We start from the raw sequence: 17,240 nt of genomic DNA on the forward strand, positions 1-17,240 counted from the left end.
GTCTGAAGGTTTGAAGAGAGAAGGATATGATGTGCCATTTTTTAAAATATATAAATTGTCCTCAAGGCAGGGAGAAACAATAACCAAGTCTTAATGAGAAATGAGAAATAAAACTAATAGTCCTAATTGTATTTCAGATTATCTCCTGTAAAGTAATATTATAAGAAAGCATTCCGTAATCTAGTACAGTACTTACATCTCTCTTGTCAAATTAGTTTTGTCATATCTAGATATCTTTATTTATTAAATAAGTAAATTAATATGTTATGTGTTCACTTAGCTTCTTAAGGTATTAGTTTTAATTAGATTTTATCTAATATTAGATGTTGGATTATGATCTGAGAAACTTTTAGTTTTTGTTAGAATGAATAGATTTTAATGTTCTCATCTTTATTAAGAAGCACGAGTGTGTTTTTTTTAGCTTGAGAAATTGTGTGAACAGTATGAAGTTAATGTCAAAAATGTTTTAATTAATTAATATATATATATTTTTGAAGATCATGCAGCATATTTAAATACTCAGAGTATGTGTACAATTTACTCATGGAACCACATTGAGATCCTTAGATATATCTAACTGAATGATATAGGGCCTTAAAAAAACTGATTTTGAAGTGATATTAAGATACCTTTAATGCATCTTTAGTAACAGACATGCAAACTTTGGGAAAATATGAGAAGTACTTTTTTTCCCATTTCTGAACTATCTTATATTATGCATGGATTGCTAAAGTCAACAGATTCTACTAATGGACCTACCAATTTCTGTGTTAAAATAATATAATGATGCTGTCAGCTTTCTAAAGTCAGTTGTTTGACTCCAAATCTCTGGTGAAAATAATAATTTTGACCCCGTCTACAAAATAATGTAAAAATATTCATCCATCCATGGCATTTAAAATGTTGGCTTTCTTCTTCATTTATGTATTTCTTTCACCTAAAAAAAAAGAAAATTAGCTGTGGATTTCTGGTAACACAAAATGATTGTGTTAGAAAAACCAGCAGGCTTTATGACAGTAACAGTGAGTGTGTTTGTGATGACATCATATGTGTGCATGCTTGTTTGAACTGCCAGTCACTCATTCACACACACACACACACACACACACCATTAAGGGCACTGTATTTGTGACACATTGTGCATTTTGGGTTTTTGCACTCTTTCCACTTCTGTTGTGAAGTGTCTGTGTGTTTGTGTGACAAACTCTGCTCAACTTCTTCATTACCCACATAATTTAAACAAAAGCCTGTTGCTGTAGCAACAAGCCTCTAAGTGCTTTCTCCATGATGAAGGGCCACTTTTCCCTTTTTACTCTGTGTGTGTGTGTGTGTGTGTGTGTGTGTGTGTGTGTGTGTGTGTGTGCACGTGCATACTGCGTATTTCCCTTTCCCAGAGTCTCAAGATGCAACCGAATCTTTCTATTGTAGCTCTGTTTCAAAACCTAAGATGTCTATATAGGCAATATTTAAAGGCATCGTGGAAAATAAATCCCAACAGACAGCAAAGTGAGTACAATTATGCTGCCTACTAAGAAACCTTGTTTAGGCCATTGCTACGGCAGCATTGCATGCATTCATCATCACAGAGATTGCAATTCCAGAATGTGCTGCAAGCTCAGTGAAAAAGAAATTCAAGAACAAGGGACAAACATGTTGGGTATTTGGGTATAATATTATATAAAACTATAATATATGAATGAATGAATAGCTGGCTCTGCAGAGTCCACTCCTGGATGTCTATAGCTATTTTTAAATTAAATAATAAAAATATATATATTTTTTAAAATGATCATTTTTAATAAATTAAATGACATTTTTCCAAAAAAAAAAAAAAGTTTTATCACAGTTAAAAAGAAACAATTTTATGCTTATAAGCACATCACTATTAAAATGTAGAGAAACATACACACATAATTTTGAATTTGTGAGAATGGACTCTTGCAGACAGAGGGATTTAATAACCTGTCATCTTTTCTGTGGACTCATCTGAGGGATTGTGTCGTTTTGAATGTATAAAATTATAATTTCAATTGAATGACACAGTGAGTTAATGTGATGTTGAGATGCTGGGTGGGGTGATGCGGTGCTGCTGTGGCGCAGTGATGCTGTGTGTGCCGGTAACCGCGGGTTACGGGGAGGCGGTCTATTAATAGCTCAGTGTTTCTGCTGCTAGAGTCACGGGAGAGAGCACACACGTGAGCTAAATATAACCCTCTCTCTCTCCTCTTTGAACAGACAGTCTGTGACACTTTCCAACTGCAGCAAAATGCCTTGATCGCATATATGCTGTTTCTGTATCTGTTTCTTTCTCTTCCTGAATATATATAATGATTAGATAGATATATAGATCAAATATGTATTCAATATATATTGATAAAACTGAAACTGATGTAGTGCTGTAATTGCTTGAAAAAAATCATGCAAACTGGTTGCAGCTACAGTGCATGTATATAAATGGCTCATGTGTCCCACAGATTGCATGTCTTTAACCATTTAATTCATTTTAGCTTAATTATTTTTCTGTTTGTCTATGTGTGTTTGATTTTTGTCCTTCAACCATTAGAGGTCTGTTTCAGTGGTGCTTTGTCTTCTCTCTCTCTCTGTCTAATTTTAGTTTTTTCCTTTGTAGCGCTCATGCATAGAATGATAACACCCTCTGTCTGACTGAGTCCAGATGCATTGATACTGACAGCTATTGATGAAGAACAGGGATGTGTGTGTTTGTTTCTTTGCAGCTGCACGTGTGTGTTGTGTTTGAGGTTTTACCTTTGCATATTTTGTACATCGATGATGAAAAATGTCAAGAAACTGCATTAAAATGCTATGATAATAAGATGGACACGTTAAACAAAATCCATCTTTGTATATTAGGTTAAGAAATAAAGTCAATTTAATAAAGTCTTAATTGTCCTAAATGCAAATTTCATTTTAGTTATGCAAAGTGTCATTTTAAATCTAATTTTACATTACATTTCTGTGGAACATTAGCTTTAGGCATGAGTCACACTGGTTGGCTGGTTCACTTGACGTCCAACTGACTAATTGGTTAGTGAGATTGACTAGTTTATTTCTTTAATTTATTTATTAAGTTTAATATTTTTAGTGGCAGTGTTTTAATTGGCCTGCTGACAGTATGCTCTGTATGCTAACTGAAACATTAGCTGTTAACTGGCAGGCGGTTTTCATGATAAAACTTTTTCTGAGAAGAAGCATCTTTAAATTCACCAATTTAAATTTGGTTTATTGTTAAAATTGTAACTGCTGAATTGAGTTTTCTCAGTGGAGTGTCTATAAGAAGATCTTTCTGTCTTTCTCGTTCTCTGTTGTGAGATGAGCCTCACATCTCAAATCTCTCTGCGGTTGGGTTCATTACTCTGGGCATCTCTGTAGAGATGGATTTTTCCCTCTCTTCTCATTTCTGTGAGTTTTTCTGAGCGTTGCTCATGTTTAGCGGTGAGACATCTTTGTTTGGAGTTTGAGTGAGTTCTCTTATGAGATTCCACATTGCAGATCGCATCTCAGATGTTGTATTTATCAGTCCATCATGTCTCAGCGTCTCCTTTCACCTGTGTGCTGTTTTACAGGATCAGTTTACACGCAAATCAGATCACATTTACTGACACGTCCATCAGTGTCAAGCTCAAGACACCTGCAGCCTCTTCACTGACATTAACCTCTCATCTCATAAACATCAGCTGACTAAACATCATGACTGACTGCATTAAATGGAGAGGAGGGGACTAAAAGGGAAAGAAAGAAAGAAAGAAAAGGAAGGAATGAAGAACTAAAAGGAATATAAGAAGAGAACAGAGAGGAAGGAATAATGGTAGGAAGGAAGAGCAGAAGGAAGATGGGAAAGAGGAAGGATGGAAGGTAGAACAGAAAGAGGAATGATGAAAAGAACAACAACAAAGGACAGATGGAAGGTAGAAGTACAGAGGAAGGAATATATAAAAAGAAGGAATGAAGGTAGAACAGAATGAGGAATAAAGGAAGGAAGAACAGAGAAAAGGATGGAAGAAATGAAGAACTAAAAAGGAAGGAAGGTAGAGCAGAAAAAGGAAGGAAGTTAGAATTATGGAAGGACAGAAGAAAATAATGGAGGAAGGAAGGACAAAACAAGAAAGGAAGGTAGAATGAAAAACAAAGGTAGAATCAAAAAGGAAAGCAAGGAAGGTTGGGCAAAAGAAGGAAGAACGAAAAGAAAGTAAGGTAGATAGATGAAAGAAAGGAAGAAACGATGAACAAAATTAAGGACTGAAGAATGGAAGGAATAAAAAATAAGAAGATAGAAAGACAAGAAGCACAAAAGAAAAGAAATAAAAACAGGTAACCAAACTCTCAGATGGTAGAATGAAAGAATTAACTGAAATAAATGGCAAAGCAAACAAAAGAACAAACAAATGAAACGAAACAGATCTGGAGGATAAAACTGACAAAATGAAAGCAAACCAGTGAATGAATAAAACACTGGCAGAACAAAATAATGAAACTGTAAAAGAACAGGCAACTAAAATAAACCTAAAGAATGACAAGGATAAACGAAATAATGTCAAAGTGACAAACAAACATATAAACAAACAAAGGAAGGCGAGGAAGCTGGAGAGTTTAGAGGAAGCAGTAGAGGAGATGGAGCTTCACTGATGCTGTGTTTCATCTGCTGCTATCTGACGCTTCAGTGTCAGGAGTCCAGCCTCAAGAAGAGCAGGAAATAATTATTCTGTTCTGCACGCCGGCCAGAACGCCACAGGCCGTTTGTGTTTTCCTTAATGTGTGTGTGATGAATTATGTATCAGTGTCTGCAGGGATCTAGGCCTGTTGTCTTATGTGGACTGGATGAATGAATGAAGGAAGGATGTGTGTGCAGTCAGATTTCTCCATTAGCGCTGTTTGCTCAGCCAAGCTTCACTATTAAGGCCATTGCACACTGAGTCCCAAATTTTCGCATGCATTTTTCAGTTTTTTCGTATTTGTCATCCTTTCTCTATCAATATGCATCCTACGGATGCGGAAATGTGTGAAATGAGTGTGTAAATGTGATCAGTGGCGGTTCTATATTGATTTACTCTCCGGGCGAGACCCCCTCTGGGGGCCCCCCCCCCCCATCCGAGAGAGAAAAAAAACACAATTTTGCGCACACAGCCATGTTTTATTATAACAATATAAGTGTAAAACAAGCTTATATTTTTCAGTTGTACAAATCCTTCAACAGAACATTTGAAAAACACGATTCTGCACAAAACAGTATAAGTTATCAGAACTTAAATCTTTGACCTTTTTCTCTCCATCGCTGTGTTTATTTGGCACCCACAACACTGTCACTCACGACCAGAAGTCAAGACTAAACCAATTCACCTCCACATAATCGTTTTGTATTACCTATTTTTATTAGCCATTTCACACAATTCAGAAAAAGCAAAAACGTGCAAATTATAGGCCTGCGTTTTAATATTATGAATGAAATGTGCGTTATTTGGAAGAAAGTCAAGGTGTGACTGACTTTAGTCCACTAAGTGGATCCTCCCCCCTCCCCTCCCCTCCCTCCTTGTCCGCTCCATTTGGGAGAGGTGAACTGTCCGCGCCCCTTTCCACTTCTCACACAGCTTCTGTGCACGGCACCTTCTCAGCCAACAGGGGTGCCAATTTGCCAATATTATATGATAGATAATAGAAAACCGCTTAGCGGCGCAGATTATTATTATTGTATTTTTTTTCAAGTGCTTGTGCCGCCCCCCACGTGTCATGAAAAAATGCCGCCTCGGGCGGCTGCCCGGTTCGCCCATGCCAAAAACCGCCACTGAATGTGATTGAGGTCGTATTTATTTTTTAACGTGCAACAATTTCGGACTCAGTGTGCAATGGCCTTTACTCTTGTAGTTTTACAAAATCTATATTCACAAGTCACATGCCTCAATAATGTGCTCAGAGAAGAAAGTATCAGTCAATAAAGTCCATTTCTTTTTTTTCTCCTAAACGCATGGCATGAACATGATCTGTCTGTCCATCCATCCAAACTAAATTGTAATTATTTTATTTTTAATTTGCTTTTTGTTTTTTGTTTCTTTTTCTTTTTCTTTTCGTTCCATCCATCCATCTATTATTTTATGTTTATTTTATTTTACCCATCCATTCAAACTAAATTGTAATTATTTTATTTTATTTTATTTTATTTATCCTTCCATTTATCCTTCTATTTAATTTATTTTATCTATCCTTCTAAATTTTATGTATTTATTTTATCTATGGTTCCATCCATCCAAACTAAACTGTAATTATTTTATTTTATTTTTCTTTATCGTTTAATCTATCATTATATTTATTTATTTTATGTTATCCATCCTTATATATTTAATTAATTTTCTATCTTCTATGTTTTTGTATTTATTATTTTTCTATCCTTCCTTCCATCCATCCATCCAGACTAAATTTTGATGTATTTTATTTGTCCTCAGCATATGGCATTAAAATGAAATTAATGTACTTTTATTAAAAAGTGAATTTATTGACTATGTGTATATATATATATATATATATATATATATATATATATATATATATATATATATATATATATATAGTGCTACTTGAAAGTTTGTGAAACCTTTAGAATTTTCTATATTTCTGCATAAATATGACCCAAAACATCATAAAATTTTCATATAAGTCCTGAAAGTAGACAAAGAGAACTGAATCAAACAAGTGAGAGAAAAATATGTTCTTTGTCATTTATTTATTCAGGAAAATGATCCAGTGTGACAAAAGTATGTGAATCTTTGCTTTCAGTATCTGGTGTGACCAGATTTTGCTGCAGTAACTGAAGGTAAAGTTCCTTCTAAATGCTGATCAGTCCTGCACAATAACATGTAGGAGTTTTAGCCCATTCCTTAGTGCAGAACCACTTAAACTCTGCGATGTTGGTGGGTTTGCTCCTATGAACTGCTTGCTTAGGTCCTTCCACAACATTTTAATTGGATTAAGGTCTGGACTTTGACTCAGCCGTTCCAAAACATTAACTTTGTTCTTCTTTAACCATTCTTTGGTAGAATGACTTGTGTGCTTGGGGTTGTTGTCTTGCTGCATGACCCACGTTCTCTTGAGACTCTGTTCTTAAATAGATGTCCTGATGTTTTCCTTTAGAATTTGCTGCTATAATTCAGAATTCATTGTTCCATCAACGATGGCAGGCTGTTTCACAGATGGGATAAGATTCTTAAGCTGGAATGCAGTGTGTTCTTTTCTCCGAACATAATAGCTTCTCATTTAAACCAATAAGTTCTATTTTGGTTTCATCCATCCATTAAACCTTTCTCCAATAGTCCTCTGGCTTGTCCACGTGATCTTTAGCAAGCAATTTACTTTATGAAAAAACAGTGGCTTTCTTCTTGCAACTCTGCCATACACACCATGGTTGCTCAGTGGTGAGCTCATGAACATTAACATTAGCCATTGTGAGAAAGGCCTTTAGTTGCTTAGAAGTTACTCTGGGAACTTTTGCAACCTCGCAGACTACTACACATTCTGCTTTGGAGTGATCTTTGTTGGTCAACCACTTCTCGGGAAGGTAACGGTGGTCTTGAATTTCCTCCATTTGTACACAATCTGTCTGACTGTGGATTTGTGGAGTCCAAACTCTTTAGAGATGGTTTTGTAACCTTTCTGATGAGCAACATCAACTCTTTTTCTGAGGTCCTCGGTAATCTCCTTTGTTCGTGGCATGATTCACTTCCACAAACATGATCAGACTTTGATAGATCCCTGTTATAAGGAATTTAGCTCTTCATTTAAGCTTTTATTCTTAATTTTAGCTTTAGGAAATCGAATCATAGAGATTCGCTGGATCTGATTAATTGGTATTAATCAAAACGTATAATTTATACTTTCTTAACGACTCGAGCCAGCGAGCATTAAACCAGTATATTTTAGCAATTCTGTTTATCTCGTGGCCACGATAATAATACAAAATTCGTTGGGAAATTTTGAGCAACAGGTAACACGATCTTTGGCAAATAATTTCAAATTTGAAAATCACGGCACCAGACCATTCATTATAAATGAAACGAGAGTTTATTTGCTATTCTAGGATACAATACTAACAAAACACATACACACACATACACACGTTCTGGCAAGATGAAAGCAGTTTGAAGAAAGTTTAAGGCTATTCTCTTTCCTGAGAATAAAGACGACCTGAAGACGTCACAAACAGAAGACTCGACTATCGTTACCTTTTAAAGATTCATTCAAATCAGCTCAGCAAATAGAGATTGTTTGTTTGTTTGTTTGTTTGTTTACTTGTTTTGAGTTGAGTTGTAGGCTGTTCTTCTTGAGGGAATCCCAGACTTTCGCGCTGATGTGTCGTGGTCGCGTGATGTCACTCGGGGAATCCTCTACGATTGGATGGCTTCCTGGCAGCGCGCGAATGGCAAGGCTTTGAAGTTCTTACGCTGCAGGCTTTGCAAGTTTCTTTGGTCAGACGTGGACAGAGTGTCCTTTGAGATGATCAGCTAGATGTTAAGTCTGTAGGCGGGTGAGGCGAGACCAAAGTTTCCAAGCAGCCAAGTTTTTCCAGCTCAGTTTTTTTCTTCCGCCGCTTTTCCAAAGCTGGGTGTCTGTTTTATCGGACTGATGTGAGCCCATCCTATTCACTGTTTGGTCCAATCACATTGTCTCTGTAGGGCGGATCCCCGCCCAGCACGGCTCCTTTTCGTGCATACATTATCTGCTAATAAATATGTCACATGGAGGAAACATCCTAGCAGATTTCTATAAAGTGTTACAATCTTGCCTTATGATGCTAAAAGTCAACATTCATCCTTATCACATTATTGCAATAAAAATAAGATTTAATTCAATACCACACATGAGGTATTTGTCATATCAAATACCTATACTTTTACCTACTAAACAGGTTAAGTCATAGATTAAAATATCCTAAGTTCTAATAACAGCAAGATAAAAAAACATAAAATACCACATTCATGTATATATTGTCTCTTGAGTATATTGCTTTAATAGCAGCAGTCTTTTCTTGATTGTCCTTTAGGCAAAGTCCATAAAAGTTTGGGTGCTCTTTTGCAGAAGGAGAGAAAAAGAGCGCATTCCTTTGGAAGGCTGGAGACCAAAGCTGAGGTCTTGAGGTCATTAGGAGTATCACGTTGTGTGGCTCTGGTGATCTTCTTAGCTCAGACGAAGCTGTAAGTCAGTCGCTTTTTGTTTATCAGAAGCGTAGTTTATGGTAAGCTGGGTCACAGTATCGCGAACTCTCTGGTTCTGGAACCTCTCCAAAGAAGTAGTTCTTTGTAGCGCGGTCATTTCATCCTCAAACTTATCATGGTTTACGAGTCTCTCGAGGTGATAAGGAGAGTATGGCCGGACGCTAGTCAGAGAATTGTGGTGTTGTGTTGGTCATTTGTTCATTTTATGAGTCGATGATGGAAGAGAAGTTCCTTGGAATGTTCTGAGCTAAGATTATATGTGTGTGTTCTGTGCGACCAGGTTCTACACTGTTCTTTGAATAAAACAGGTCACGTACTGATATTTGATAGTCATTGCACTGACTGAAAACACCTCTGCACAGATGGACTCTAATTTCACCTTTAAATGAACTGCTAATCCAAGAGATTCACATACTTTTGCCACTCACAGATATGCAATATTGGATCATTTTCCTGAATAAATAAATGACAAAGAAAATAATATTTTTGTCTCATTTGTTTGATTTGGGTTCTCTTTGTCTACTTTCAGGACTTGTGTGAAAATCTGATGTTGTTTTGGGTCATATTTATGCAGAAATATAGAAAATTCTAAAGGGATCACAAACTTTCCAGCAGCACTGTATATATGTGTATATATATATATATATATATGTGTGTGTGTGTTTGCTTATTTGTTTTTGTTTTTTAGGTTTATTTATTTTTTTAATATAGCTATAGACATTAATGTGGCCTCTGTTAACAAACCACCCAGAAGCCTTTATCAGTCACTCTAGCAACCCTCTGGAACTCCCTAGAATGCTGTTGAGTTTTGCACATGTGAGCACCTCTCGTGTGTTCTTCAATAATATGTAAAACCGTAGTGTATCTGTTGCATTCTAACTGTCATCTTTATCATTTCCACGCCACACGCTAAATGACTGATGTCGTGCTCTTTTGTGAGGTCACAGCTTACATCGCATGCAGCATATTTTCAGTCTGGTATCTGTAGATTTTCTCTTCTCTAGAGATGCTGCGATCCGACTCCAGGCATGAGAGTGTCTACCAACAGCCCCCCAGAGGGTCTTATCTCCTTCATTAATCCATCCCTCTATCACTCTTTCTGTCTCTCCCGCTTTGTCTTTCTCTCAGCTCGCTGATAACGCAGAACATGGAAATGTCAAGGATATATTATTGCCGTTTCTATGAGCCTGAAGTGGTTTTGTGAGCTTGTGCACATGTCCTTGGCATTTTTTGTGTACCGTTTCTGACAAGCCTTTTATGATGATGGATTTTGTTGTCGGTTTGTGAACATTGTGTATACAAACGAAATCTGATGTTCGACGGATTTATTTCTGAGCATGTCATCCTCTGTGAAACAAATGGACATTTCCTGTGGATCTGAATGACCGCAAACTTGACCTTTGTGTGCTTCTGTGTTTGTGCAGGATGGCAATTCAGGTGGATAAGTTTGATTTTGACAGCATGCCTGTGATGGACCATGATGCACTGCGACTGGCTACAGTACGCCAGCAGGAAGAGAAGAGACAGCAGGTCCAGGGAGGACTCATCAACAGCACGCTGGACATCCACTGGACCATCATATCCTTTACTAAAGCCAGCTGTCCTGATAACACTATCCCTAACTCTTTCTTCTTGACACTACAGGGAAACTGAGAACACCAGAGTAATTTGAGTAACTCAACTTAATAAAAAGAAGCGTTTTTTTAAGGGGTTAAATTAAGACAATACCTTAATCATGGTAAAATCACTGAAATACACAGTCTTGCCCAACACAGGCTCATTTCTGCAAAACACAAAAAAGTACCTATTCATATGAATCGTTGCAGTTTCCAATTGAAATGAACACTAGAGGCAGTAAAACTCTGACAACTTTTGTTTAGTATGATTTACAGCGCCAGAGGTTTGATTAAGAGAGCCTAATTTTGCACAATATTGTGTTTTAAACAATTTTACATGCTGCGACATTTGAAAATTGATTATTTTAAATGCTAGCGTCACACATACAGCTTCATACGTGTTTGGGCTTTCTAACTCAGTAGGTTAGCTTTTACCGACACTCACCAGACATTTGAATTCTGAACCGCTGCAATACATGCCTGAAACAACGCAGCAATCTGTACCAGCATACTAAAAACTTGTCAGGGTCACATATTGAACACACATTTTAACGCCACTCACTGGACATTTGTGACCCTGGACCACAAAACCAGTCTTAAGTTGTTGGGGTATATTTGTAGCAATAGCCAAAAATACATTGTATGGGTCAAAATGATCAATTTTTCTTTTATGCCAAAAATCATTAGCATATTAAGTAAAGATCATGTTCCATGAAGATATTTTGTAAATTTCTTACCATAAATGTATAAAAACTTCATTTTTGATTGGTAATATGCATTGCTAATAACTTCATTTGGACAACTTTAAAGCGATTTTCTCAATATTTCGATTTTTTTTTGCACCCTCAGATTCCAGATTTTCATTTTTATTGTCCGATCCTAACAAACCATACATCAATGGAAAGCTTATTTATTCAGCTTTCAGATGTTGTATCAATCTCAATTTCGAAAAATTGACACTTGAGACTGGTTTTGTGGTCCAGGGTCACATTTCACTTTGAAACTGCTGCGAAACGTGCAATAAAGTGCGTAATATCAGTGCTGCAGAAATACCACTTGAAACACGTATTTCCAATGAGCCTGGTTTGGTCTTGCCTGGCATGTTGATTTTTTTACTGTAAAATGATTACAGTGTCTTATGCATAATATATAATATTTAGTTACTTTTCTTTTTAGTAGTTTTTACAATACATATTCCAAACTAGGTCAAAAATGGTGTCTTCAACAATGATAAATTATACAGACGTTTACAGAATTAAATGTACTGTACAGACTATAATAAACAGTTATCTGTATATTTCATTAGCCTAAACATAGTCTGATTTTATTTTATTTTACCTAGAAACTCTCTAGAATACCCTTGCATAGTGGAAGCAAAGTATTATAAACTATACAGATATTTAATAATTAAATAATATAATTATAATTATGATTAAACATACAATTTTAATAGCAAATTAATAATAAATAAATAAATAGAAGCCTTTTCAAACAGTTATTTGGCTATATATTGTAAGTTCATTAGCCTAACTGTGGGATGATTATTTTAAAAAGTGAAAGAAAAAAAATATATAATTTTATTTTACTCTTTTATATTATTTTATTTACGTGTTTTATGACCATTTTATTTTATTTTGTCATAGTTCATACAGAAAAAAATGGTTTTAAATTGTTGTTTGTTTAAACTTAAAACTTTCAGTTTTATAATGAACAATAAGACATGTCAGTCTGTGTTGAATTCACCTTGGTTAGGCATTATTAGTGCCTTAACTGTAGGCTCATCCAATCAGGTTTTAGCCATGGCTGTCTGTTTTGTGAATCAGATGGTAGTTTTTTGCAGTTCTGCATTGTTGGAGCTTTGGCTTTGGAGTATGTAGGTGATGTAATGTGTTACGGATGTTACGTTTGTCCCAGCTGTGAGGATGACCGTCTGACAGCATCTGCTTCTAACAGCTGGACATACTGGAGGAGACACGTTTACACTGAGCTTGATGCACTGACATATGGCTCAAACTTATGGTGCTTGTGCATGTGTGCACAGTACATGTACTTAGCTGTAGTTTCAGGACAAATTTGTCCTAAGAAGTGAATCTGACAGAACCTCCCTTTGGGCACATATGAAGATGTCCTCAACTGAAAAAAAATAATGTTATGTAAATGTAATGTAGTTTAGGGCTCAGATTTGCCTTTAATATTTATAATTTGCTTTATGCTGAAATCCTTAGAAATCTATAGTGTAGTTATGGCACCAAACTGCCAAAATCCCAGCGGCCAATTAGGCGCTCAGGTTTCTTACGCATCATCCAGTGGCGTTCATCATCTCCTGTTTATTTCAGGAGACTGACACCCTGACACGAGCTCTGAACGTCCCTCATTTTAATAGCGTTTAAACGCCCCCATGATCATAAGCACTTGTTCTCTTCACGAGTCGCTTGCCACTGCGGAGGCTCAATGACACTTACAAAATAATAAACACCTAAAATAATAAATAATCAAGAGATACAGTCCCGATCGGTGATGTGCATGGCATCAGCATGGCTGATTGGATGTGTAGAAACATAGGCGTTCTTGGACGGGTAAAATCACAATGATATGAAGAGAAAGATGGGAACAGATGAGGTTTGTGTTCAGAGCCGGCCTGCCCAAGTTCATACAGAGCCTGCGGGTCAGAGATGCCATCATTCCAGTCAACCAACCATAAACACAAACACAAATCTGTGTGTGACCACACTGGATATATTATAAAGAGAGATGTCTCTGCAGAGTCTGTCAATAATTACTGAAACGTGAGGTCACTTACTAGCGTTCGTGTCATGTGAATCCTTTTATTTGTCTCCCTCAGGCCATCCAAGACTTAGATGTGTTTGTTCCTTCATCTGAACAAAAATGTAGCATTACATCACTTGCTTACCAGTGGATCCTCTGCGGTGAATGGGTGCCGTCAGAATGAGAGCCAAACAGCTGATAAAAACATCACAATAAATTGTTTGCATCTATAGCCTTGTGGGGAGCACACCTACGTACAGCGCCGTTGCGCTACGGGCGTCCCGAGTTCGAATCCTTTCTCGAAGACCTTTCCTGATCCCACTCCCGTCTCTTGCTCCCACTTCACTTCCTGTCAGCTCTGATCTGTCCTATCATAATAAAGCCAAAAATAAATCTTTAAAAAAAACATCACGATAGTCCACGACTACAGTCCATCAATAACATCCTTATTTATTACCATCTTTAAGGCTTTTAACTGTAAACTATAGTTTCTGACTAAAGTATCAGTTCATAATCCATAATTAGGCTTCCTCCAGTGAAAAAGTCCATCCCTTGTTGTCCTCTCACATCCAAATCCACCATTGTAATTGTTTAGAACCATTTTTGCTTGTAAACAGTGCTTGATCTGTGCATATTTCTCTCCTGATTCAGACCAAATGACTTTTTCACTGGAGAAGGCAATATTAGGACGTCTTAATGATGGATTTTTTTTTTTTTTTTTTGCTTCACAAGACATTAATTGATGGACTGGAACGGTGTGGATTATTGTGATGTTTTTATCAGCTGTTTGGACTCTCATTCTGATGGCACCCATTCACTGCAAAGGATCCATTGGAGAGCAAATGATGAAATGCTATATTTCTCCAAATCTGTACTTATGAAAAAACAACATCATGCACTCCTTGAATAGCCAAAGGGTGAGTAAATTTTCGTTTTTGAGCAACTATTCCTTTTGATTAGTCGATTAGTTTTTATTATTATTGATGTCCATATCTGGCAATAGAAATATCTTCCTCTCTACCAGATCCCAGCGTACACTTACATGGTTCAGTTGAGAAGAAGGCCATCTCTCAGAGTCAGCGCAGTGCAGCGCTCAGCATCATTACAGGCTTCTGATAGCATCACTGCTGTTACGTAATGAGCTTTTGTTCTCAGCGCTGTTATTAGTGTCGCTGTGTGCAAATATTTCACCTCTGTCTACACGCTCATCGTCTCCATGCATGCTGCTTGGCTAATTTAACACAGAAAACACAAAGTGGCATTATTGTTCTGAAGAATTCGGAAAAACATGATAAAGGGTCAGTAGGGTAGAGAATCATAGGACGTTCTGATCAAATGTGCATCGGTTTTCAGTATAGTTTTGGGTGATGCCGATAGGCCACGTTTTCCTTGACCAAATGTGCACTCGTCCCTTCAGCGTCACGGGGAGGCCAGCGTGGAGGGCGTCCTCAACCAGCTCATACTAGAACATCTGCAGCTGGCTCCTCTACAGTGGGGTAAGAACACTCTCCTCTCTCCATCCCTGGCTTCATGAATACAGATATTCAAATATATTCACACTCAGAGGTTATTTGTCTCCAGCGGTGGATGTAGTACTGGTCTCTGTTCATGTTTCTTATTTGCATTTGTAATCAAGGAGAAATGTCCCTCACCATGTGTTGGAGGCCATTCGTGCAGGACAAGGTTTTTGTGCTGTTTTATAATTGTTGGTCTATGCAGGCATGCATTAGATGGACATGTTTTACAGTTTTCATTAGAGCTGCTTTCTTTTTAAAATGTTTGAAGCCATATATGTGAATGACCCCTTTCCACTTTTCCACCAAAAAACTACTTTTGAGAACATATTTTAGTGTAATTTAATGCAGTTTTTATGCCATCACAAACTAATTTGATGTCATGGTCACAACCTGTTTTAATATATAACAAATAAAATTCATATCAGGCAGTTGTCACATGAAACACAGTAAGAAAGGTACTTCAGCTTGTCACCGGGGCAGTAACCTCAGTAGGGAACACATTTGTGCCTTACCTAATTTGGTAAAAAATAAAATAGATAGAGTAAAAGAAAGAACGAAAGAAATAAAAGGTGTATTATATGTATGTATATACGTATGAAAAATAATTAGAATAAGTGAAATGGTGTATATTTATACAAACAATTTTTGAGGCCCGTGATACTTTTTTTCCAGATTCTTTGATAAATGTGACCTTTGACCACAAAACCAGTCTTAAGTTGCTGGGGTATATTTGCAGCAATAGCCAAAAATACGTTGTATGGGTCAAAATTATCCATTTTTATTTTATGCCAAAAATAATTAGTATATTAAGTAAAGATCATGTTCCATGAAGATATTTAGTGAATTTCCTACTGTAAATATATCAAAACTTAATTTTTGATCAGTAATATGCATAGCTAAGAACTTAATTTAGACAACTTTAAAGGTGATTTTCTCAGTATTTTGATTTTCTTGCACCCTCAGATTCCAGATTTTCGAATAGTTGTATCTCAGCCAAATATTATCCTATCCTAATATCCTAACAATTATGCTATACTATCCTATCCTTATTTATTCAGCTTTCAGATGATGTATAAATCTCAATTTCGAAAAATTGACACTTATGACTGGTTTTGTCATCCAGGGTCACAAATAAAAAAGGTAAAAAGGGCCATATTTATTCAAAATAAAAAGAATTGTGTTACATTATACACTACTATTCAAAAGTTTGGGGTTAGTACATTTTTTCTTTCTTTCTTTTTTTAAAGAAATTTTAACTATACTTTCATTCAGCAAGGATGTGTTCAATGGATAAAAGTGATAGTAAAGATTTCTATTTTGAATAAGTGCTGTTCTTTTAACTTTTTATTCATCAAAGAAAATGGGTTCAAAAAAATAAAAAAATAAGCAGCACAACGGTTCCAACACTGATAATAAATTAGTATATTAGAATGATTTCTGAATGATCATGTGACCCTGAAGACTGGAGTAATGGCAGATGACAATTCAGTGCTGCATCACAGAAATAAGTTATATTTTAAAGTATATTAAAATAGGAAACAGGAAAAATGTTAATTTCACAATATTGCTGTTTTTTCTGTATTTTTGTTCAAATAAATACAGCCTTGGATGAGCATAAGAAACTCCATTAAAAAACAATCTTACTGATCCCAAACTTTTGAACAGCAGTGTATATATCACATAATTTTTTTTTCTCTTTTTTTAACAAGTACAGAAGTGCAAATTTGCTATATTGTGTGCTATTAAGGTCATAATGTCAAAGTTTTTATCTAGATGTTTTGCAGTTTGAGCTGTTTTAAAAACTCTACAATACTGGTTCTTGGTACAGTTAGATTGGAAAGTGAAAAGTGTGTGTGTGTGTGATCACTCTGTGGATTCTCTGCAAAGAATCATGGGAGTTGTGTGAGAGTTGGAGCGGCGTATCTTGGCCTGGATCATCTGTAGGTTCGTCTGTTGACAGTATGTGTGATGTAACCCGCTCTTTCTCTGTCTGTCTCTCGATGGCACTCAGAGATCAAAGCTCAAACTTGTGTCTATATTTATCTGTAAGGACCCTCTCTGCTTCTTGATCTGCAGTCGTGCCTCTTCACTTTTCTTCTCGTTGTCTGGGGGTCAGCAGCCATTCA

At 36.4% G+C, this 17,240-nt stretch overlaps 1 protein-coding gene across 2 annotated transcripts in view; it reads left to right on the top strand.

Annotated features, from left to right (window-relative positions):
* Window positions 1-17,240, top strand: part of trappc9 (trafficking protein particle complex subunit 9) — a 224,263-nt gene that overhangs the window by 145,070 nt on the left and 61,953 nt on the right. For both annotated transcript variants that reach the window (XM_058753279.1, XM_058753280.1), the window contains 2 exons: window positions 10,640-10,792; window positions 15,002-15,093. In XM_058753279.1, the coding sequence (XP_058609262.1) occupies window positions 10,640-10,792; window positions 15,002-15,093 (245 nt within the window). The remainder of the gene's footprint in view (window positions 1-10,639; window positions 10,793-15,001; window positions 15,094-17,240) is intronic.

The sequence above is a fragment of the Onychostoma macrolepis genome, chromosome 19, assembly GCF_012432095.1.
Source record: "Onychostoma macrolepis isolate SWU-2019 chromosome 19, ASM1243209v1, whole genome shotgun sequence".
Classification (NCBI taxonomy): domain Eukaryota; kingdom Metazoa; phylum Chordata; class Actinopteri; order Cypriniformes; family Cyprinidae; genus Onychostoma; species Onychostoma macrolepis.